Here is a 25291-nt window from a genome sequence, read left to right as displayed (position 1 = left end):
TCAACTCTCTTGGAGTCAGACAAAATGTGACAGGACCATCTCATCACCATAATCATATGCTAGATTTAATTCTGTCATATGGAGTTGATGTTGATACTAGAGAAATTCTACCGCAGAGTGATGACATCTCAGATCATTACCTAATTTCTTGTATGCTGTGATCATTTTACTCAATCTACAGTGCATCTGGATAGTATTCACAGCGCTTCACTTTTTCCACATTTTGTTATGTTACAGCCTTATTCCAAAATTGATTAAATTCATTATTTTCCTCAAAATTCTACAAACAATACCCCGTAATGACAATGTGAAAGAAGTTTGTTTGAAATCTTTGCAAATTTATTAAAAATAAAAAATGAAAAAAATCACATGTACAAAAGTATTCACAGCCTTTGCCATGACACTCAAAATTGAGCTCAAGTGCATCCTGTTTCCACTGATAATCATTGAGATGTTTCTACAACTTGATCGGAGTCCACCTGTGGTAAATTCAGTTGATTGGACATGATTTGGAAAGGCACACACCTGTCTATATAAGGTCCCACAGTTAACAGTGCACGTCAGAGCACAAACCAAGCCATGAAGTTCAAGGAATTGTCTGTAGACCTCAGAGACAGGATTGTACTGAGGCACAGATCTGGGGAAGGGTACAGAAAAATTTCTGCAGCATTGAAAGTCCCAATGAGCACAGTGGCCTCCATCATCCGTAAATGGAAGAAGTTTGGAACCACCAGGACTCTTCCTAGAGCTGGCCACCTGGCCAAACTGAGCGATCGGGGGAGAAGGGCCTTAGTCAGGGAGGTGACCAAGAACCCGATGGTCACTCTGACAGAGCTCCAGCATTTCTCTGTGGAGAGAGGAGAACCTTCCAGAAGAACAACCATCTCTGCAGCACTCCACCAATCAGGCCTGTATGGTAGAGTGGCCAGATGGAAGCCACTCCTCAGTAAAAGGCACATGACAGCCTGCCTGGAGTTTGCCAAAAGGCACCTGAAGGACTCCCAGACCATGAGAAACAAAGATTGAACTCTTTGGCCTGAATGGCAAGCGTCATGTCTGGAGGAAATCAGACACCGCTCATCACCTGGCCAATACCATCCCTACAGTGAAGCATGGTGAGGGCAGCATCATGCTGTGGGGATGTTTTTCAGCGGCAGGAACTGGGAGACTAGTCAGGATCGAGGGAAAGATGAATGCAGCAATGTACAGAGACATCCTTGATGAAAACCTGCTCCAGAGCGCTCTGGACCTCAGACTGGGGCGAAGGTTCATCTTCCAACAAGGCAATGACCCTAAGCACAAAGCCAAGATAACAAAGGAGTGGCTCCGGGACAACTCTGTGAATGTCCTTGAGTGGCCCAGCCAGAGCCCAGACTTGAACCCGATTGAACATCTCTGGAGAGATCTGAAAATGGCTGTGCACCGACGCTCCCCATCCAATCTGATGGAGCTTGAGAGGTCCTGCAAAGAAGGATGGGAGAAACTGCCCAAAAATAGGTGTGCCAAGCTGGTAGCATCATACTCAAAAAGACTGAGGCTGTAATTGGTGCCAAAGGTGCTTCAACAAAGTATTGAGCAAAGGCTGTGAATACTTATGTACATGCGATTTATTTATTTATTTTTTATACATTTGCAAAGATTTCAAGCAAACTTCTTTCACATTGTCATTATGGGGTATTGTTTGTAGAATTTTGAGGAAAATAATTAATTTAATCCATTTTGGAATAAGGCTGTAACATAACAAAATGTGGAAAAAGTGAAGCGTTGTGAATACTTTCCGGATGCACTGTACACCATGCTATCGTTCAGGCAGAATTATTCTTTCAACCACTAAAAATAGCTTCACTAATAATCTTCCAGATCTATCTCATACACAGTAAGCCCCAAAGTCTAGAAGAACTTGATGAAATAACAGAAAATATAAATACATTCATCTCTTGCATTCTTGATAGTGTCGCCTACCTTTGATTACAGAAAATTAAAGAAAAAAGCCCTGCACCATGGTACAATGATCACAATCATGCTCTCAAGGGAGCATGGAAAATGGAGCGCAAGTGGAAGAATAATAAATTAAAGGTATTTCGTGGTGCTTGGAAGGATTGTGTCTGTAGCTACAGACAGGCACTAAAAGCTGCCAGGTCAGCATATTTGAGCAAACTCATAGAAAATAACCACAACAATCCTAGGAGTTTCAGTACTGTGGATAAATCGGTTAAGAATAAAGCCTTGACTTAACCAGATATTCCATCGCAGCACAATAGTAAACTCCTCGCTATCCTTAGGACATGTCTCAAGAAACTTTAAAATGGCAGTTATTAAACCACTTGTTAAGAAGCCACAACTTGGTCCTGGAGAATTGGCTAATTATAGACTGATTTCAAATCTCCCGTTTATGTCGAAAATACTAGAAAAGGTAGTGTCCTCCCAACTATGTTAATTTCTACAGAGAAATAGTATATATGAACAATTTCAGTCAGGATTTAGGCCCCACCACAGTACAGACTTCACTTATCAGAGTTACAAATGACTTGCTCCTATCATCTGATCATGGCTTACTGAGCAAACAGGTTTGTGGATAATGCTGTCTATAGGGGACTGCATTATATCCTGCAACACCTCGACAGACCTGGGACTTATGCAAGGATCCTATTTGTGGACTTCAGTTCAGCCTTCAATACCATCATGCCTCATCTTCTTTTAACCAAACTGACCCAGCTCTCTGTGCCCACCCCAATCTGTTAATGGATCACCAGCTTTCTGACAGATAGGCAGCAGCTAGCTAGACTTGAGAAACTCACATCTGGGACCCTCACTATTAGCACTGGTGCTCCTCAGGGATGCATTCTCTCTCCACTGCTCTTCTCCCTGTACACGAATGACTGAACTGCAAAGGTTCCCTCTGTCAAGCTCCTGAAGTTTGCAGATAACACCACAATCATTAGCCTCATCCACGACGGTAACGAGTCTGGATACAGAAGGGAGGTTGAACAGCTGGCTGTCTGGTGCGGTCACAACAACCTTGAGCTGAACATGCACAAAACAGTGGACATGATAGTGGACTTAAGGAGAATACCCCCCCATCCTGAACAGCACTGTGGAGTCATTCAGGTTCCTGTGCTCTACCATCTCTTAGGACCTGAAGTGGGACACCCAAATAGAGTCCATTGTGAAGGCTCAGCAGAGGTTGTACTTCCTTCGCCAGCTGAGGAATTTCAACCTGCCACAGGAGCTGCTGACACAGTTGTACTAAGCTGTCATTGAATCTGTCCTGTGTACATCTATAACTCTCTGGTTTGGTTCAGCCACCAAATCAGACAGAAGGAAACTGTGACAGACAGTCAGGACGGCTGAGAGGATTATTGGTGAGCTGAACATGTTTATGTCCATTAAATCATACAATGAACCATAGTGCCAGAAGAGTTTGTTTTGACATACAGCAAAAAGAAAAAGGAAAGATTACTAGCAGGCAATGTGTTTCAACATCATAGGCCTCACACGTCACTCCCACAGTTCAGAACCACTGGAATGGACAGCAGCAATTAACTAATCTGACCAACAAAGACAACAATCTTAACCTGAATGCACAAGGCAAATATAACGTAGACACGGCAGTCTACATTCCTTAATATTACAACATAAACATTATAAACAGACACTGGGCCCTAACGTTAGAACTATAAAACAGACATAACACAAGAAGGACATGATTGCCAGATCACCACTTCATAGCCTCAGACTAACCAGAAAAAATGACCTAGTATCAATAGCACAGATTTTTAATAAATACATTCATTTACCTTTACATGAACACAAAATCCATTCGTCTTTCCTTGCGAATGAACATCTCAGTCACTTTGTTGTAGAAGTCGCCCACTTATTGAAGTTTCGATAGCCTCTCAATTTTTAATTGAAATTAAATTTGCCAAACCAGCGTAGGTCGATGCTTACACTGCAGATATCCATTTAGCGCTTAATAACACATTAGTTAAGTGAACCTGAAGATGTTGACAAAAAAATGCAAATCTAGCGTGACTTGAGGAAGACGCTTCTGATTGGCTTACTCATTTTGGTAAGCGTGCTTCCCTTGGCCATTTGTAGTGGGCTTGAATGAACATACAGTGTTGAATGAAAGGGCGGTAAAGCTTTGAATCAGAAAAAGCATAACAATGTGCTTATACCTGAGGGTGGTGTCAAAGCGAATAAATGAACTGTCTGTGCTGCACAACCAAGATGAAAGATGACGAATTTGAATGAAAACAGTAATTTATATTAACAGTTCTATTTAAATATTTCATATTGTCATTTTTCTTTTTACCCTTCTGTCAGGTAAGCGTTGCTTACCTTGCTTATATGGATGGCACATCCCTGGCCTTCAGGACTCCCCCATAGTGCAATAATGTAAATAAATATCTCATGTACATATGTAAATTCACATATTTGATTCATGAACTGTGCATGATACAGTTCATGAATCTGCACATACATTACCACTTGCACATACGCCATTGTTATATGTCCGATTATTTGTATGTGTATTTATACTTTTACCTTGTTTTATATTATGTGTCTCACTGTAATGTTTTGTGTGCACTTGTTTCTCCTATCATAAAAAGAAACAAAACAACCCCCCCCCCCCCCCCACCAAATTTTTTTTGTTGTATATTGAATCACTTGTTCACTTATTTGTGCATCATCATCGTTTTATTATTAAATAACTGCTATAAGTCTATTTTGCTGTAAAAGTAATGGTATTGGAAATTGTAATCCTGCCCCTTTAAGAGTTAGCTTCCTTCGGGATGTTCAACCCCTCTCGCTCAGTCCGCTTTTCAACTATTTCGACGCATCAACACTCCAGTCCAGCAGGAGGCGGAAATTCACCAGAAGTTGCAGAAAACACAAGAAGAAGAAGAAGACCTGAGATCCACTACACCATTTGAGAGTTAAAATCGGTACGTGTTTTGTGTTTTACATTGAGAGATTTAGATTTATTTAGATTTATATTTATTTGTGCATGATGTTTTAATGACTTTAAAAGAAGCTCATTATCATCTGATGTAGTTTGTTTTGTTACTGGTCACATGCAAGAGGTGATAAAAAACAACAAAACAATTAAGAACCAGTAGATTATTTACACTTTCTGTCTGTGACTAAACTCAAGCACTTTAAGATTATTGTGTTTAATATATTTGATATATGTTTTAATTTTTGTGCTGACAGGAAAGTGAAGCCAAACACATTTATATTTATACAATTTCTGAAAGAACATCTGTTCTTGTGTATAATAATACAATATTATTTTTTTTTTTAGTTTGATGACTGTCAGTCCATTATAATAATGATGTTTTTGTATTCAGATGTTCATCATGAGAGAGCAGGTGGATGTGATTCACACTGGAGAACAGCAGATGCTGCAGACACCAGTGAAGATTGAAGTGAAGCAGGAGGAGATAAAAGAAGAAAACACAACAGAGGAACAACAGAGTGATGAAGATGATGATGATGAACAGCAGATGCTGCAGACACCAGAGAAGATTGAAGTGAAGCAGGAGGAGATAAAACAAGAAAACACAACAGAAGAACAACAGAGTGATGATGATGATTTTGTTCCTTCAAGTATGTTTTTTTTATTTATTTTTTATTGTAATTTTCATGACAATCAACTGTCATGTCAGAATATGCAACACAAAAGGAGATGTTAGGTAGAATTTAAGTTTCAGTCACCGTTTACATTAATTGTTTAGAAAAAAGTGTAAAAAGTGACTGAGGGTAACATTAAGTCTATATGAATATTATCATGAAATGCAGTATTGATTGTATAAATCAGGGGCGTTTCCTTGTGTCAATCACAGGACAACCACTGGACGATCTAATTAACAGGTTAAAAGGGAGAGTAGAGAGAGAAACTTCACAGATAACAAGAATCTTAAAGATCACTTTTTATTTTGGTGCCCACGTGCTGTTTGACTGACTGACAGGCAGCTTCTGTGTGTTCTTTATTTGTGTGTGCTCTCAGAGCGCTATTGGTAATATAGATATGTGCATAAACTGTAAAATATAATGTACATACTTAAAGATCTGGTCAAAATACCTGTTTTGTTGAGGTATTAATATAAACACAATCCGTTAAGTACCACTCACTGTACTCACATAGCTGGATCATTTTAGTAGCTTTAAAAAGTACTAATGTATTATAATCATCCAGTGAAAAACTGTGATTTAAGTGAGGAATAATTGACTCCAGCCCATTAAATTACTGAAAAATAATGCACACCCTGAGGCCAAAGTCAATTCCTCTGCTTATACCACGGTCACCACACCTCGGGACATTCTTCAGGTTTTTATCCCCCCCAGAAAACCTCAAGTAGAATTGCTTGATTACATAAGCTTAACTTTTACTTTTTCAGTTTCTGAGTGTTTACTTTAATAATCGATACTGTTAAAGATGGTGTACAGTTTCTTATTTTTCACTTTTGTTCTATTGTTTTTATTTGTTCTGTTGCTTGTAATTTCTTTCTTTGTTCTTTTTCTGATGGTTTACTTGAATTATTAGGCTACTTGAGAACTTAAAATGAAGTTTCCTTGATTAACAGAATAGTATTTGTTTCCGTTGCGTTTCGTGGAGATCGCACTTCCACCGGCTAAAATACTCCTGAAATTGTTTTATCTACTCTGCATCTATTGTCGCATCTCTGACAGTAATGGTATTTAAAATATTCTCTTCTCTAGAGTTCATTTTTTCAAGCTAACTAATAGGAATGTGTACGGATAGGTGATATTCGGTTAACCGTTTGACACGACACTATACGAATACCAAAATATTCGATTATTCTATGTGAGCAATAGAGGCCTTCTACCTAACCCGAGCTTGACAAGTTCTGACAAACCATTGGGTTCGTTACAGTTTTTCAAGTATACGGCGAGTTAGGGGCTGCAGTGTTTTTCTATATATTGTAAATGCGCACTGGACGGACATCTTCGTCTGTTGTGCTGAATCTAAAGCTGAACTTTATCTGTCAGGGTCTCATGCAGGATTGCTACATTTTTAAACACTGAGTAAAGTTTTTTTTTTTTTAAATGCATCACAAGACACCTGTGGTCTGTTTCATTTGTTGTGCTCCATTCTAAAAAAAAGTTTAGGTTGCAAAGAGCACTTGATGTGGCTGTTACACCATTAAATATGATTTCAGTTTGTTTTTCACCGAACAAAGTCTCAGTGCTTGATAAACGTCAGCCAATTGACAGACCTAAAATAAATCTCTGGCCTTGCACAGCAAAAATCACAAACATTTGTCCCTTTTGAGTAATTTTTTGTCAATTTACTGTGTTCATTGTAGGGCTGATGGAAATGCAAGAGGAAAGTCAGGAGCTGAATGAATTGGAGGAGAAACTTCAGTGTCAGAAACATCATGATTTCACAATTGGAGAAAAATCTTTAAGTAGCTTGAAGACTAAGCAGAATTTCTCACCAAAAAAGCTTCAAAAAGGAGCGACCAAAAATATTTACACATGCCAACATTGTGGAAAAAGTTTCATAGATAAAAAACATCTTAATTTGCACTCAAGGGTTCACACTAGAGAGAAGCATTTCACATGTAATCAGTGTGGAAAGAGTTTCACAAGTAAAGGTAATCTTGATGTACACACAAGAATTCACACTGGAGAACGGCCTTTTACATGCCATCAGTGTGGAAAAGGTTTTACAGATAAAGGAAATCTTAATAAGCACACAAGGATTCATACTGGAGAGAAGCGTTACACGTGCCATTTGTGTGGAAAAAGTTTCATGGATAAAAAAAACCTTGATAACCACATAAGAATGCACACAGGAGAGTGGTCTTTCACATGCCATAAGTGTGGAAAAGGTTTTGTATCTGCAGCTAGCCTCAAAGATCATCTCCAACGTCACTCTAACGAAAGGCGATTTAAATGTGATCAGTGTGTTAAAACATTTTTTGCGGATTCAGATCTAAAACGACATCTGAAAATGCATACTAAAGTGAAGCCTTAAAAGTGTCTTTTGGTGAAGAGATTTGCACACCTGTTCTGGTTGAAAGAGCAACAGAAAATGCATAACAGTGTGAGGGCTCATATGTGCTTTGAATACTTTTTATTACAGACTACAATTTGAAACAGCACCAAATAATTCATACTGGAGAGAAACCTTACAAGTGCTCACACTGTGAAAAGAGTTTCACTTGTTCACAAAACTTGAAAACACACAAGAGAATTCATACTGGAGAGAAACCATTCCACTACAAGCAAGGAGTCTACGTAGACAGGTAAAAAGGAATTGCCCAAGTAGTCACAGTGAGCAAGAATCGGCTTCAGAAATTCAAATAAACCCAAAGATGGGATTTCTCCCAAGAAACAGCATCATCTAAAAGAATAACAAAGGACATTTAGGGGAGGTATTTGCGTTAATTCAGAAAACTCATTTGGCTGCAGACCTCTACATTGCGAGTAAATCAGTTGCATTAGCAGCCAAATTTCGCAATATGTGACAATAAATTAGCCACTGTCAAGTAAACATTCAGATTTCACTTGCCAGTTATTGAGTTGTGTAGTGGCGAAGAAGAACTTCAGCAGAGAGATCCTTTAACTGTGTGTTTTGTCTCATGAGCATGCACTCTACGGAAATGTACTATCTTTGACTGCAGTGTTTCCTGAGTTGTAGTGGATCGCGGTGTCACCATTGCTTTAGTTGAGCCATGATATGCCAAAGTTACATTTACATTGCATTTAATGATGTCAACCCTGATTTCGCTTAAATTTTCCACGGATGGTTTTCTGAACATTATCCATTATACAGAAAGTCTTCACAAGAGTTTAAAGCTACACTATGTAACTTTTGGCCCTCTAAGAGTTGAAGCATAAAACTGCAAGTAACTTGTGGAGGAACTCTTTACATCAGTTGCGATTCGACACTACTCTTCTGGCGAATTAGTCTCATGGTTTGAGGACTCGGTGATTACCTGCAGAGCAAAGTCATGATGAGCTATTTTCATGTTGACATTATATTATTCACTTAAACTTTTATAACCCATAATGCTTACTTTGAGGATGATAAATAACACTTAATTATATTTTAATAAGATTATTAAAGTGTTTTATCCATTGTGGTGCAACTAAAAAACTGTCATAACTTCACAGCCATTTGAGCGACAAAGTTAATTTAATGCATATTTAGAAAAATACTACAAGAACAGCAGATATTTATTTGGAGTTAATCAGAGTTACTTCAGGTGAAGACAGGTGTGTACTATTTCACATGAGCTTGATGATTGGTTGATTCTGAACACAGCCACATACCCAATTATAAAAGGGGGTGTGCACACTTATGCATTTAAGTAATTCTACGTTTTTTATTTTATTTTTCTCTGAAATGTGTCACTTTTGTTTTCATTGGCATTGCATAGGCTGAAATTTTTACATTAAAGGCGCAAGAAGTCTGATATGATTTATCTTTGTTTAGTTTTTTACATCACAAAAACCTGCTGTTTTAACAGGGGTGTGTAGACTTTTTATATCCACTGTATATTGATGTTTTCAGTTTAATGGGACAGTTTACATAAGTTTTGCTAATGTTTCATGAATAAGGCCCACTGATTTGTCTCTACACTGCATGGTTTAGTTTGCATTTCTAAAAGTGTATACAGTTGAAGTCAGAAGTTTACAGTATTAAATTCATTTAAACTTTTCACAATTCCTGACATTTAATCATAGAAAACATTCCCTGTCTTAGGTCAGTTAGGATCACTACTTTATTTTAAGAATGTGAAATGTCAGAATAATAGTAGAGAGAATTATTTATTTCAGCTTTTATTTCTTTCATCACATTCCCAGTGGGTCAGACGTTTATATACACTCTGTTAGTATTGGTAGCATTGCCTTTAAATTGTTTAACTTGGGTCAAACGTTTTGGGTAGCCTTGCACAAGCTTCTCACAATAAGCTGCTGGAACTTTGGCCCATTCCTCCAGACAGAACTGGGGTAACTGTCAGGTTTGTAGGCCTATTTGCTCGCACACGCTTTACAGTTCTGCCCGCAAATTTTCTATTGGAATGAGGTCAGGGCTTTGTGATGGCCACTTCAGTACCTTGACTTTGTTGTCCTTAGGCCATTATGCCACAACTTTGGAGGTATGCTTGGGGTCACTGTCCATTTGGAAGACCCATTTGCGACTGAGCTTTAACTTCCTGGCTGATGCCTTGAGATATTGCTTTAATATAACCACATTATTTTCCTTCCTCATGATGCCATCTATTTTGTGAAGTCCACCAGTCCCTTCTGCAGCAAAGCACCCCCACAACATGATACTGCCACCCCCATGCTTCACAGTTGGGATGGTGTTCTTCAGCTTTCAAGCCTCACCCTTTTTCCTCCAAACATAACTATGGTCATTATGGCCAAACAGTTCCATTTTTGTTTCATTAGACCAGATGACATTTCTTCAAAAAGTAAGATCTTTGTCCCCATGTGTACTTGCAAACTGTTGTATGTCTTTTTTATGGCAGTTTTGGAGCAGTGACTACTTCTTTGCTGAGCAGCCTTTCAGGTTATGTCGATATAGGACTCATTTTTACTGTGGATATAGATACCTGTTTCCTCCAGCATCTTCACAAGATCCTTTGCTGTTGTTCTGGGATTGATTTGCACTTTTCGCACCAAACTACATTCATCTCTATGAGACAATGCGTCTCCATGTGCGGTATGATGGCTGCGTGTCCCATGGTGTTTATACTTACGTACTATTGTTTGTACAGATGAATGTGGTATCTTCAGGCATTTGGAAATTGCTCCCAAGGATAAACCAGACTTGTGGAGGTCCACAGATGTTTTTCTGAGGTCTTGGCTGATTTCTTTGAATGTCATGTTCCATAATGTCAAGCAAAGAGGCACAGAGTTTGAAGGAAGGCCTTAAAATGCATCCACAGGTACACCTCCTCTCAGAAGCTTATTGGCTAATTGTCTAAAGCCTGTACATTTCTGGAATTTTCCAAGCTGCTTAAAGGCACAGTTAACTTAGTGTGTGTAAACTTCTGACCCACTGGAATTGTGATATAGTCAATTAAAAGTGAAACAATCTGTCTGTAAAAAATTGTTGGAAAAATGACTCTTGTCATGCACAAAGTAGATGTCCTAAACAACTTGCCAAAACTATAGTCTTGTAATATTAAATTTGTGGAGTGGTTAAAAATGAGTTTTAATGATTTCAACCTAAGTGTATATAAACTTCTGACTTCAACTGTATATGGATGCAAGCATTTGAATGCATATTTTATAAGGATAAAATATAGTAGTGGTGCCTTCTATACCTTGAACATTGCAGAGACTGTAGCATTGTAAGCAAATGCAGATGGTAGCACTTCACCAACACGTGATCCCTTTGTACATACGTTACTTGTCTTGTGTTGCTCTAGTGGTTACGAACCTCGGACCACAAGGGGGCGAGAGAGTTTCTTAGGCGCCACGAAACCGGATGTGGTGGAGTCAACATGTCGACAGTTGAGGAGTGTGTGCTTTTGTATTTGCTAAATATACACAACAGAAAAATATGTTTGTATAATCTAACTTGTTCAGCAAGACTCTCCCAAATAGACCCCCCCCCAACTTGGATGTTTATACGTGAATGCAGATGCATCTTGCTACGCTAGCTCAATTTTATGCATTGTTGCGTCGTGAAATGTGTCGGAGCGCAATTCATAACCTAACGCAAGTGTGCACAGTATTCTCTGCATTGCCGCAAGGGGTGCTACAGCAGTTTTCTTTTTTCAATTAACAACTTTCATGGTGGAGCAGCGATTCGAGGAGAGTCTTGCCTAAAACGTTTTTTACGAACATATTTTTCTGTCGTCTTTTCAGCAAATACAAAAGCACACACTCAACTGTCGACATGTTGACTCCACATCCGGTTTTGTTCCCGCTTTTGCTCCCTTGTGGTCCGAGGTTTGTAACGCAATGTATGTACAATGAGACGATGCGTAGGCCATGCATTGGTGAAGCGCTCGCATATACCTACTTGCGTGAAATATGTTTGGCCCTTAAACTTGATGCGCTCGTTGTTGAAATCAGAGTGGTTAAAGAAGCTACTCTGAAAATCTGAAAAAACTTTTCATTCAACGATCCTGCATCTGTGTGGACAGGCCTGAAAAGCATCACCAAGTACATCCTCGCTCTGTTGAGAATCAACAAATGGCTAATGAACTGAATGTGTTTTACTGCAGGTTTGAAAAGCCCAGTCTCACACCCTTCCCCCACTCTGATCTTCACTTCACACACACCAACACCTCATGGAACCCCCCCTCCTGCTACTCAACCTGCACTTATGGTCTGTGAGGACGATGTGTGCCTGCTCTTTCAGAAACAAAACACTTGGAACGCTTCAGGCCCAGATGGTGTTTCACCTGCCTCTCTGAAAGTCTGTGTTTACCAACTGGCCCCCATCTTCACACAGATCTTCAATAGATCACTGGAGCAGTGTTAAGTTCCCTGCTGCTTCAAATGCTCCACCATTACTCCTGTCCCCAAAAAACCCAAAATCACAGAACTTAAATTCTCTCACTTCTGTGGTCATGAAGTTGTTTGAGAGACCTACTGGTTTTGGCCTACCTGAAGGACATCACTGAACCCCTGATATACCCCCTTCAGTTTGCTTACTGAGCAAACAGGTCTGTGGATGATGCTGTCTACATGGGATTGCATTATATCCTGCAACACCTCGACAGACCTGGGACTTTTGCAAGGATCCTATTTGTGGACTTCAGTTCAGCCTTCAATACCATCATGCCTCATCTTCTTTTAACCATACTGACCCAGCTCTCCATGCCCACCCCAATCTGTTGATGCATTCTCTCTCCACTGCTCTTCTCCCTGTACACGAATGACTGAACTGCAAAGGACCCCTCTGTCAAGCTCCTGAAGTTGCAGATGACACCACGATGACTGGCCTCATCCGTGATGGTGACGAGTCTGCATACAGATTGGAGGTTGAACAGCTAGCTGTCTGGTGTGGTCACAACAACCTTGAGCTTAACACGCTCAAAACAGTGGAGATGATGGTGGACTTCAGGAGAACACCCTGCCCACTCCCGTTTTGAACTGTTGCCCTCTAACCAGCAGTTTTCTGTAAGACATCCAGGCACAAGACCAGTTTTTAACCTCAGGCCATTTTCCACATGAACAATTAAACTGCCTTCATCAGGCATGTGCCGTGGGCTTTGAGACTGGGAAAGCATGAAATATTTTTAATACACATTATTAAAAGCTGTGCCCAAAAGTTTTTATATGGGTGAGTGTAATGTGGAGTGGTGGTGGAGTAGTGGATTAAAGTACTGAACTGGTAAGCAAAAGGTTGTTGGTTCAATCCCCACAGCCACCACCATTGTGTCCTTGAGCAAGGCACTTAACTCCAGGGGGATTGCTCCAGGGGTATTGTCCCTGTAATAAGGGCACTTTAAATCGCTTTGGATAAAAGCGTCTGCCAAATGCATAAATGTAATGTCATGGAAATGTTATTGACATAAAATGTTGCCTTAGAACCCACCAGTCAATGGAAACAATTATGTCACAGTGACTAACTTCACTATCAAATTGTTTTAAATTTAGGACAGTAATAGTGCTCATAGCACACATATTAAAGATTGCCATATATTGAGCCGAGCCTGTTTATGTCCATTAAATCATACAATGAACCATAGTGCCAGAAGTGCTTGTTTTGACATACACCAAAAAGGAAAGATTACTAGCAGGCAATATGTTTCAACATCATAGGCCTCGCAAGTCACTCCCACAGTTCAGAACCACTGGAATGGACAGCAGCAATTAATTAATCTGACCAACAAAGACAACAATCTTAACCTGAATGCACAAGGCAAATATAATGTAGACATGGCCATCTACATTTCTTAATATTATAACATAAATATTTGTGATGAGGAAGAGGGCGTGGCCAGGCCGTGAGGATGCACAGCTGGCGCGGAGTCAACTGATCAGCGAGAGAGCAAGGTAAAGGGGAGCCGGAGATACCAGTTCGAAAGGGAGAGACTGTGTGTGTCAAGTTTTATGTTTTTTTTTGTGTTGAGTTGGTCATTAAAGTTTGTTGATTTTTCTGCCGTTTCCCACCGCCTCCTTGCTCCTACTTTACCCATTACATTGTTGCCGAAAGCCGGGAAGGAGGAGGAATGTGCTGTCATGGAGTCCTCGCTGCTGCCGTCCGCCAGGGGAGGAGCCGCGGCCATCTTCCAGGGGTCGTAGGACTCGCTGCCGTCCTCCCGGGGAGGAGCGGCTGTCATCCACCAGAGGGTGGAGGAGTGGTTGAGGACCAGGTGATGCCGTGTCCAGGGACTGGCAAGCAAGTTTTTCTCTCTCTCTCCTCTCTCTCTCTCTGTCTCTCTCTGTGTGTGTCTCCAGCTCACCCTCTCCCTCCCCTTGTCTCTCCCCAGGTTCCCAGGAGGCGGGTAGACCACCGGCTGGCAGAACAACTGGAAGGGCAGCGTCTCTCCTCCAGAGATGGGGGGGGGGGGTAGGTCAGTCTGGATGGTGCCCCAGCCTGAATCAGGAGGGGGAGGAGTGTGATGAGGAGGGTGTGGCCGGGCCGTGAGGGTGCACGGCTGGCGCTGAGTTAACTGGTCAGCTGGAGAGCAAGATAAAGGGGAGCTAGAGATGCCAGTTCGAGAGAGACACATGCGGCCACTGTGTGTGTGTGACTTATGTTATGGTTTATGTTGTTTTAAGTTGAGTTGGTCATTAAAGTTTATGTTGTTTAGCCAGTTCCGGCCGCCTCCTTGATCCTCCTTTACCCGTTACAACATTATATTATAATTTAAACAGGCCCTGCACCCTAACGTTAGAGCTATAAAACAAGCATAACACAAGAAGGATATGATTGCCAAATCACCACTTCATAGCCTCAGACTAACCAGAAACAATGACCTAGTATCAACAACACAGATTTTTAATAAATACATTAACTTGAACACAAAATCCATGCGTCTCTCCTTTCGAATGAACATCTCCATTACTTTGGTGTAAAAGTCGCCTACTTGTTGAAGTTTCGATAGCCCTTCTTTCTCGATTTTTAATTGAAATTAACTTTGCCAAACCGGTGTAGGTCATCGATGCTTACACTGCAGGTATCCATTTAACGCTAAACGCATTAGTTATTTGAACATGAAAATGTTGACAAAACTTAAATCTTGCCTATCAGATAGCGTGACTGAAGGAAGGTGCTTCTGATTGGCTTACTTATTTTGGTAAGCATGCTTCCCTTGGCCATTTGTAGCGGGCTTGAATGAACATAGAGTGTTGAATGAAAGGGCTGTAAAGCTTTGAATCAGAGAAAGCATAACAATGTGCTTATACCTGAGGGTGGTGTCAAAGCAAATAAATGAACTGTCTGTGCTGCACAACCAAGATGAAAGATGACGAATTTGAATGAAAACAGTAGTTTATATTAACAATTCTATTTAAATATTTCATATTGTCATTTTTCTTTTCACCCTTCTGTTAGGTAAGCACTGCTTAACTTGCTTATATGGATGGCACATCCCTGGCCTTCAGGACTCCCCCGTAGTGCAATAATTAAAATAAATATCTCATGTACATATGTCAATTCACACATTTGATGCAATAAATGTGCATATGCCTACCTTGCACATACGTTACAGTTGCATATGTACATACACCATTCTGTTATGTCTGATTATTTGTATATGTATTTATACTTTTACCTTGTTTTATATTGTGTCTCACTGTAATGTTTTGTGTGCACTTGTTTCTCCTATCATAAAAAAAAAAAAAAAAGAAATCCCCCACCCCCCAAAAAATCCAAATTTTAGTTGTATATTGAATCACTTGTTCACTTATTTGTGCATCATTATCTTTGTTTTATTATTAAATAACTGCTATAAGTCTATTTTGCTGTAAAAGTAAAGGTATTGGAAATTGTAATCCTGCCCCTTTAAGAGTTAGCTTCCTTCGGGATGTTCAACCCCTCTCGCTCAGTCCGCTTTTCAACTATTTCGACGCGTCAACACTCCAGTCCAGCAGGAGGCGGAAATTCACCAGAAGTTGCAGAAAACACAAGAAGAAGAAGAAGACCTGAGATCTACTACACCATTTGAGAGTTAAAATCGGTAGGTGTTTTACATTGTGAGATTTAGATTTATATTTATTTGTGCATGATGTTTTAATGACTGTAAAAGAAGCTCATTATCATCTGATGTAGTTTGTTTTGTTACTGGCCACATGCAAGAGGTGATAAGAAACAACAAAACAGTTAAGAACCAGTAGATTATTTACACTTTCTGTCTGTGACTAAACTCAAGCACTTTAAGATTATTGTGTTTAATATATTTGATATATGTTTTAATTTTTGTGCTGACAGGGAAGTGAAGCCAAACACATTTATATTTATACAATTTTTTTAAGAACAGATCTGTTCTTGTGTATAATAATACAATAATAATTTTGGGTTTGATGACTGTCAGTCCATTATAATGATGATGTTTTTGTGTTCAGATGTTCATCATGAGAGAGCAGGTGGGTGTGATTCACACTGGAGAACAGCAGATGCTGCAGACACCAGTGAAGATTGAAGTGAAGCAGGAGGAGATAAAACAAGAAAACACAACAGAGGAACAACAGAGTGATGAAGATGATGATGAACAGCAGATGCTGCAGATACCAGTGAAGATTGAAGTGAAGCAGGAGGAGATAAAACAAGAAAACACAACAGAGGAACAACAGAGTGATGAAGATGATGATGAACAGCAGATGCTGCAGATACCAGTGAAGATTGAAGTGAAGCAGGAGGAGATAAAAGAAGAAAACAGAACAGAGGAACAACAGAGTGATGAAGATGATGATGAACAGCAGATGCTGCAGATACCTGTGAAGATTGAAGTGAAGCAGGAGGAGATAAAACAAGAAAACACAACAGAGGAACATCAAAGTGATGATGATGATTTTGTTCCTTCAAGTATGTTTTTTTTTTCTATTGTCATTTTCATGACAATCAACTGTCATGTCAGAATATGCAACACAAAATGAGATGTTAGGCACACTGTAAGTGTCAGTCACCATTTACTTTAATTGTTTAGAAAAAAAATGTAAAAAGTAAATGATGAATATAAACACAATCTGTTAAGTACCACTCACTGTACTCACTTAGCTGGATCATTTTAGTAATTTTAAAAAGTACCAATGTATTATAATCATCCAGTGAAAAACTGTGATTTAAGTAAGGAATAATTGACTCCGGCCCATTAAATGACTGAAAAATAATGTACACCCAGAGGCCAAAGTCAATTCCTTTGCTTATACCATGGCCACCACACCTCAGTACATTCTTCAGGTCAAGTCAAGTGGGTTTTTATTGTCATTCCTCTATATAGCTTATACATTGGAACAAAATGTCCGTATTCCAGGACCATGGTGCAACACAGAACAGTTTGCAAGACTGCATAAATTGCAATACACAACAGAGTGCGGGACAATAAATACACAGAACAGAACATTAGATACATAGGACAGTAAATACACAGAAAATGATCTGTAGACTGTAAACTATGTTGTATTATAGCAGCAATAAGTATAGCGTAATTTTATGTATATTTAAGTATAGCAGAAGTAAAGCATAAATGAGTTCCATAATAATAAGTGACCAGTGTTGGGTAAGTTACTTAAAAAAAAAAAAAAAGGTAATCAACTACTGATTACTAATTACTTTTGGTAAATTGAAATTAGATTACTAATTACTTTATCTGGAAAGTAATTCAATTACTAATTACTTTACTTTGAAGATACTTTCTAAAACCAATCAAACCTGTGGGGGAAAAAAACAAATGTGACACAAATAGCTCTTAGTACTTTATTATTGACTGAAATATTAACCAAATTACAGCAATATGACAAAGACAGCAACTTTGCTAAAGAGATCCAGTGCATTTCTAATTATGCAACTTAACTTTCTTATCTCAAATATGCTGTAGTAGTATCTTCAGGTATGTGTGTGTGTGTGTGTGTGTGTGTGTGTGTGTGTGTGTGTGCCCATCAGCCAGTCATCTCAGTCAGTCTACATGTGGCATCTGGGTCTGCCCCGTGACCTCCTGCCAGTGGGCTTTCGACACTTCACGTGGCCTCAAGGTGCACATAGCCTGGCATAAGCGTCGTGGTGACATCACTGCCACTTAGTGGCGAATGGCGGTTGTTGTTGTGTGTCCGCTACAACCTTAGCTGTGTGTGGCGTGTATATGTACAGTAAGCTTGTTTACCTGTGTTGGTGTGAAAGACAGAAAAAGAACACTAATGAACTGAAAACCTATTTGCAGACATCTTTGATAGTAAACACCATTGTGTATTTGAATGCTTGTAGTTTCTTTTCAGTGTGTATATACAGGTTTGCTTGTGTGTTGCAACATGCATGTATGTGTGCATGTATGTCTGTTTGTGTGTGGACATGTGCAGCATGTGTGTGTTTACACAACTTTACAGCGAGTGGATTATCTCCCTGCTTGTGCTCGGACGAATCGAGTATCCTTCATCACCTGTGCATCTGTAACGCTATAGCATTTTGTTTGTGTTTAATTGTGTACAGTACATAAAGAAAATAAAAAGCTGTTTGCTTAGCGACGTCTTTTTCAAGATGCCATTCTGCAAATGTTTCTGTCTTGTGTGCGATAAATCCCTCTGTCAGACGGGAACGAGCACTGTTTTCCATATACAGCCAAAACTGATCCACTCTCCTCCCGTGGCAGCTGCATAGGGACACACGAGTGAGGCACGTGTAACTTACTTTGTAACGCGTTACAGCCAACACTGTAAGTGACTGATGCAGCTTCGTAAAGTGCAGGTGTGCAGTGTTTTTGAGTTATACTGGGTTAGGTGTTTGACTAGGCCAGGTGAGTATTGGGAGGCAGCAGGTTGTTGAGTAATCTGACTGCCTCAGGGAAGAAGCTGTTGGGGAGTCTGCTGGTGGTGGCATGGATGCTCCTGTACCTTCTGCCAGATGGCAGGGGGTTGAAGAGTCCATGAGAGGGGTCATCTGCAATACTGGTGGCTTTGCAGAAGCAGCAGTTGTTGTATGTGGTGTCGATGGTGGGTAGAGAGACTCCGATGATCTTTTCAGCTGTTCTCACAAAGGCTGTGCAGTTCCCATACCACACGGTGAGACAGCTGGTCAGGATGCTCCCTATCATCCCTCTGTAGAAGGTGGTGAGGATGGGAGGGGGGAGTTTGGCTCTCTTCAGCCTCCGCAGGAAGTGGAGGTGCTGCTGGGCCTTCTTGGCTAGGCAGGTGGTGTTGAGAGTCCGGGAGAGGTCCTCCGTCGTGTACACACCAAGAAACTTGGAGCTTTTAACTCTCTCCACAGTTGTTCCGTTGATGTGCAGTGGTGAGTTGTCTGCTTGGGTGCTCCTGAAGTCGACAATCATCTCTTTAGTCTTATCAACATTAAGAGAGAGATTGTTGTCTCTACACAATTCTGCGAGCTGGTTCATCTCCTCTCTGTATGCTGACTCGTTGCTGATGAGGCCCATAACTGTAGTGTTATGAGCAAACTTGAGGATGTGATTTGAACTGTACTTCGCAGCACACTCATGAGTCAGCAGGGTAAACAGCAGTGGACTGAGCACACAGCCCTGGGGAGCGCCGGGCTTTTTTTTTCTTTCCCTCCCCAAAAAACTAGTAGAATTACTTGATTACATTTCCTTTTAATTCCAATTTGGCATGCCCAATTCCCAATGTGCTCTAGGTCCTCATGGTGGCGTAGTGACTCTGGGTGGGGGAGGATGAATCTCAGTTGCCTTCGCATCTGAGAAAGTATATCCATGCAGCTTATCATGTGGCTTGTTGAGCGCGTTACTGCGGAGACCTAGTGCACGTGGAGGCTCACACTATTCTCCACGCACAAAAATACATAGTTACTTTAGTAATGTATACATTACTCATAGAATACATTCCCTGTGTTAGATCAGTTAGGATCACTAATTTATTTTAAGAATGTGAAATGTCAGAATAATAGTAGAGAGAATGATTTCTTTCAGCTTTTATTACTTTCATCACGTTCCCTGTGGGTCAGAAGTTTACATACAGTTGTGCTCAAAGGTTTGCATACCCTGGCAGAAATTGTGAAATTTTGGCATTGATTTTGAAAATATGACTGATCATGCTGTTTTTTATTTAAGGATAGTGATCATATAAAGCCATTTATTATCACATATTATCACATTGTTTGGCTCCTTTTTAAATCATTATGAGTGAAATCACCCAAATGGCCCTGATCAAAAGTTTACATACCCTTGAATGTTTGGCCTTGTTACAGACACACAAGGTGACACACACAGGTTTAAATGGCAATTAAAGGTTAATTTCCCACACCTGTGGCTTTTTTAAAATTGCAATTAGTGTCTTGTGTATAAATAGTCGAAGAGTTTGTTAGCGCTCACGTGGATGCACTGAGCAGGCTAGATACTGAACCATGGGGAGCAGAAAAGAACTGTCAAAAGACCTGTGTAACAAGGTAATGGAACTATATAAAGATGGAAAAGGATATAAAAAGATATCCAAAGCCTTGAAAAAGCCAGTCAGTACTGTTCAATCACTTATTAAGAAGTGTAAAATTCGGGTATCTCTTGATACCAAGCCAAGGTCAGGAAGACCAAGAAAGATTTCAGCCACAACTGCCAGAAGAATTGTTCGGTATACAAAGAAAAACCCACAGGTAACCTCAGGAGAAATACAGGCTGCTCTGGAAAAAGACGGTGTGGTTGTTTCAAGGAGCACAATATGACGATACTTGAACAAAAATTAGCTGCATGGTCGAGTTGCCAGAAAGAAGCCTTTACTGCACCAATGCCATAAGAAAGCCCGGTTACAATATGCCCGACAACACCTTGACACGTCTCACAGCTTCTGGTACACTGTAATTTGGAGTGATGAGACCAAAATAGAGCTTTATGGTCACAACCATAAGCGCTAAGTTTGGAGAGGGGTCAACAAGGCCTATAGTGAAAAGAATACCATTCCCACTGTGAAGCATGGTGGTGGCTCACTGATGTTTTGGGGGTGTGTGAGCTCTAAAGAGACAGGGAATCTTATGAAAATTGATGGCAAGATGAATGCAGCATGTTATCAGAAAATACTGGCAGACAATTTGCATTCTTCTGCATAAAAGCTGCACATGAGATACTCTTGGACTTTCCAGCATGACAATGACCCTAAGCACAAGGCCAAGTTGACCCTCCAGTGGTTACAGCAGAAAAAGGTGAAGGTTCTGGAGTGGCCATCACAGTCTCCTGACCTTAATATCATCGAGCCACTCTGGGGAGATCTCAAACGTGTGGTTCATGCAAGACGACCAAAGACTTTGCATGACCTGGAGGCATTTTGCCAAGACGAATGGGCAGCTATACCACCTGCAAGAATTTGGGGCCTCATAGACAACTATTACAAAGACTGCACACTGTCATTGATGCTAAAGGGGGCAATACACAGTATTAAGAACTAAGGGTATGCAGACTTTTGAACAGGGGTCATTTCATTTTTTCTTTGTTGCCATGTTTTGTTTTATGATTGTGCCATTCTGTTATAACCTACAGTTGAATATGAATCCCATAAGAAATAAAAGAAATGTGTTTTGCCTGCTCACTCATGTTTTCTTTAAAAATGGTACATATATTACCAATTCTCCAAGGGTATGCAAACTTTTGAGCACAACTGTACACTTGTTTAGTATTTGGTAGCTTTGCCTTTAAATTGTTTAACTTGGGTCAAACGTTTTGTGTAGCCTTCCACAAGCTTCTCACAATAAGTTGCTGAATTTTGTCCCATTCCTCCAGACAGAACTGGTGTAACTGAGTCAGGTTTGTAGGCCTCCTTGCTCGCACATGCTTTTTCAGTTCTGGCCACAAATATTCTACTGGATTGAGGTCAGGACTTTGTGATGGCCACTCCAATACCTTGACTTTGTTGTCCTTAAGCCATTTTTCCAAAACTTTGGAGGTATGCTTAGGGTCATTGTCCATTTGGAAGACCCATTTGTGACTGAGCTTTAACTTCATGGCTGATGTCTTGAGATTTTGGTTCAATATATCCACATATTTTTCCTTCCTCATGATGCCATCTATTTTGTGAAGTGCACCAATCCCTCCTGCGTCAAAGCACCCACACAACATGATGCTGCCACCCCCATGCTTCACGGTTGGGATGGTGTTCTTCAGCTTGCAAGCCTCGCCCTTTTTCTCCAAACATAACGATGATGATTATGGCTAAACAGTTAAATTTGTGTTTCATCAAACCAGAGGACATTTCTCCAAAAAGTAAGATCTTTGTCCCCATGTGCACTTGCAAACTGTAGTCTGGCTTTTTTTTTTGGCGGTTTTGGAGCAGTGGCTTCTTCCTTGCTGAGTAGCCTTTCAGGTTATGTTGATATAGGACTCGTTTTACTGTGGATATAGATACTTGTCTACCTGTTTCCTCCAGCATCTTTACAAGGACCTTTGCTGTTGTTCTGGGATTGATTTGCGCTTTTTGAACCAAACTACATTCATCTCTAGGAGACAGAATACATCTCTATCCTGAGCGGTATGATGGCTGCGTGGTCCCATGGTGTTTATACTAGTGCACTATTGTTTGTACAGATGAATGTGGTACCTTCAGGCATTTAAAAATTGTGCACAAGAATGAACCAGACTTGTGGAGGTCCACAGTTTTTTTTTCTGAGGTCTTGGCTGATTTCTTTTGATTTTCCCATGATGTCAAGCAAAGAGGCACAGAGTTTGAAGGGCGGCCTTACAATACATCTGCAGGTACACCTCCAATTGACTCCAGTTAGAATCAGAAGCTAATTGCCTAAAGGCTTGACATCATTTTCTGGAATTTTCCAAGCTGCTTAAAGGCACATTTCACTTAGTGTTTGTAAACTTCTGACCCACTGGAATTGTGATATAGTCAATTAAAAGTGAAACAGTCTGTCTGTAAAAAAAAAATTATTTATTTTTTATGAATGCATCTCAAGACTCTTGCGGTCTGTTTCATTCATTGTGCTGCATTCTAAAAAAGTTTAGGTTGCAAAGAGGACCTGATGTGGCTGTTACACCATGAAACATGATTTCAGTTTGTTTTTCACCGAACAAAGTCTCAGTGCTTGATAAGCGTTAAGACAGTGTATTCCCCTTTTGCTCTGGTGTGCATACTTTCAATAATTTGACAAGTTCAATGCCATTTGACTTTAAACCATTTAAAAATCCCGAAGAGGCTGTTAAACTGCAGCAGTGTAACTCCACGCACATGACAATACTTGCGTTTGCTGCCTCATGGAAATGTGAACCAGATGGGACTTGTTACATTAATCAAGTATTTTTCAGCCTATGTAAGACACAAATTAAATTACCACAGAAGCAATTCAAGTCATGTGTATGCCAATCTGAGTATTTGATTTATTATTCACATTAAAGCATTTTGTATTATTGATATCGAATTATCTTTATTTGGTTAGGGGAGGTTGGGGGGCTTTCTCAGAAAATAATTATATGCAGTAATTGTGATTAATCGGCATGTAATGTAATTAATTTTATTATAAAATTTGATTGACAGCCCTAAAATAAATATCTGGCCTTGCACAAATCAGAAATATTTGTCCCTTTGGGTAATTTTTTGTCAATTTACTGTGTTCATTGTAGGGCTGATGGAAATGCAAGAGGAAAGTCAAGAGCTGAATGAAGTGGAGGAGAAACATCATGATTTCACAACTGGAGAAAAATCTTTAAGTGGCTCAAAGACTAAGAAGAGTTTCTCAAAGAAGCCTCAAAGAAGAGCAGCCAAAAATACTTTCACCTGCTCTCAGTGTGGAAAATGTTTCACATTTAAAAGCCGGCTTAATAGACACATGAAAGTTCACACTAGAGAGAAACCTTACACATGCCAACATTGTGGAAAAAGTTTCATAGATAAAAAACATCTAAATGTGCACTCAAGGGTTCACACTGGAGAAAAGCCTTTCACATGTCATCAGTGTGGAAAGAGTTTCACACGTAAAGAAAATCTCGATGTACACACAAGAATTCACACTGGAGAACGGCCTTTCACATGCCATCAGTGTGGAAAAGGTTTCACAGATAAAGGAAATCTTAAAAAGCACACAAGGATTCATACTGGAGAGAAGCGTTACACGTGCCATCTGTGTGGAAAGAGTTTCACACGTAAAGATTATCTTAATATACACACAAGAATGCACACCGGAGAGAGCCCTTTCACATGCCATCAGTGTGGAAAAGGTTTTACATGTGCAGCTCATCTCAAAGAACATCTCCAACGTCACACTAACGAAAGGCGATTTAAATGTGATCAGTGCGGTAAAACATTTTTTGCGGATTCAGACCTAAAACGACATCTGAAAATGCATACAAAAGAGGAGCCTTAAAAGTGTTCTTTTGGTGGAAAGAGTTTTGCACACCTGTTTTGGTTGAAAGTGCTTTGAATGTTTTGAACACTGCCTGGTCAAAAAAGTCGCGCATTCTAATATTTAGTTGGACCACCTTTAGCTTTGATTACAGCGTGCATTCATCGTGGCATTGTTTCAACAACCTTATGCAACGTCACAACACAAGTTCTCGTCGCATTGTACGTGTAGAAATGCATTTTCTTTCACTATTAAACATAGCCGTGAGTTTTGTTGTCGATTTTTTACAATGTGGCTTTATCAAGCGTTTTAGTGATCTCCGATAACGATCATTCAAGATTTGTTTCCAACCACATTTCTTCCACGAAGCTGACGGTTCACCACTATCATTCCAGGTTTTAATAATGCGTTGGACAGTTCTTAACCCAATTCCAGTGATTTCAGCAATCTCCTTAGTTGTTTTCTTTGCTTAATGCAGGCCAATATTTTGCCCCTTCAGAAACATAGTAAAATCTTTTCCACGACCACGAGATGCGTCTTCTGACATGGTTGTTTAAGAAATGAGAAGCTACACACTGCATCAGTTAGGGTTAAAATTATTGTTGCCAGTTGAAACACATTAATCACTGCAATAATGATCCAATCATAGGCTTTTAAGTACTGTGTCTAATTATTTAAATCCAAACATCAACTTTTTTTTGGCCAGGCAGTTAAAGCTACACTATGTAAGATTTTTTTTTTTAGAAATGAAAAAAATGTCATTAATGAGTGATTGTTATGTCAGTTAATTTTATGGAATAATCTAAATAAAGTTGATGTTTACTTTTCTGTTCTAATTGGTTTTCTTCTAGTTTCCAAATCAGGAAGAAGTTTTGTGATTTTTGTAAAATGTTA

General features: G+C 39.9%; 3 protein-coding genes and 1 pseudogene across 5 annotated transcripts in view; 3 read left to right on the top strand and 1 right to left on the bottom strand.

Moving 5' to 3' along the window:
* LOC127418577 (zinc finger protein 721-like) overlaps nt 1-25291 on the bottom strand; it is a 620351-nt gene that overhangs the window by 215153 nt on the left and 379907 nt on the right. The window lies entirely within an intron of this gene.
* The window catches only part of LOC127419354 (zinc finger protein 721-like), a 173817-nt pseudogene that overhangs the window by 14189 nt on the left and 134337 nt on the right, over nt 1-25291 (top strand).
* LOC127418613 (gastrula zinc finger protein XlCGF57.1-like) overlaps nt 1-25291 on the top strand; it is a 61372-nt gene that overhangs the window by 14391 nt on the left and 21690 nt on the right. The gene's annotated exons all lie outside the window — the stretch shown is intronic.
* Nucleotides 1753-25291, top strand: LOC127418620 (zinc finger protein 664-like). Of its 3 annotated transcripts, none has more exons than XM_051659262.1 (4): nt 1753-3362; nt 15964-16133; nt 16519-16978; nt 23679-25291. In XM_051659262.1, exons 3-4 carry the CDS (start codon nt 16519-16521, stop codon nt 24416-24418), a joined length of 1200 nt encoding a protein of 399 aa, XP_051515222.1. In that variant the 5' UTR covers nt 1753-3362; nt 15964-16133; the 3' UTR covers nt 24419-25291. The 3 variants fall into 3 exon arrangements, with proteins under 3 accessions (XP_051515222.1, XP_051515223.1, XP_051515221.1); XM_051659263.1 differs by lacking the exon at nt 15964-16133 and adding an exon at nt 4780-4949; XM_051659261.1 differs by lacking the exons at nt 1753-3362; nt 15964-16133 and adding an exon at nt 16138-16275.

The sequence above is a fragment of the Myxocyprinus asiaticus genome, chromosome 28 (genome assembly GCF_019703515.2).
Source record: "Myxocyprinus asiaticus isolate MX2 ecotype Aquarium Trade chromosome 28, UBuf_Myxa_2, whole genome shotgun sequence".
In the NCBI taxonomy this organism is placed as follows: Eukaryota; Metazoa; Chordata; class Actinopteri; order Cypriniformes; family Catostomidae; genus Myxocyprinus; species Myxocyprinus asiaticus.
The sequence above is the reverse complement of the archived record's forward strand: the minus strand, read 5'-3'. Positions and strand labels throughout refer to the sequence as shown.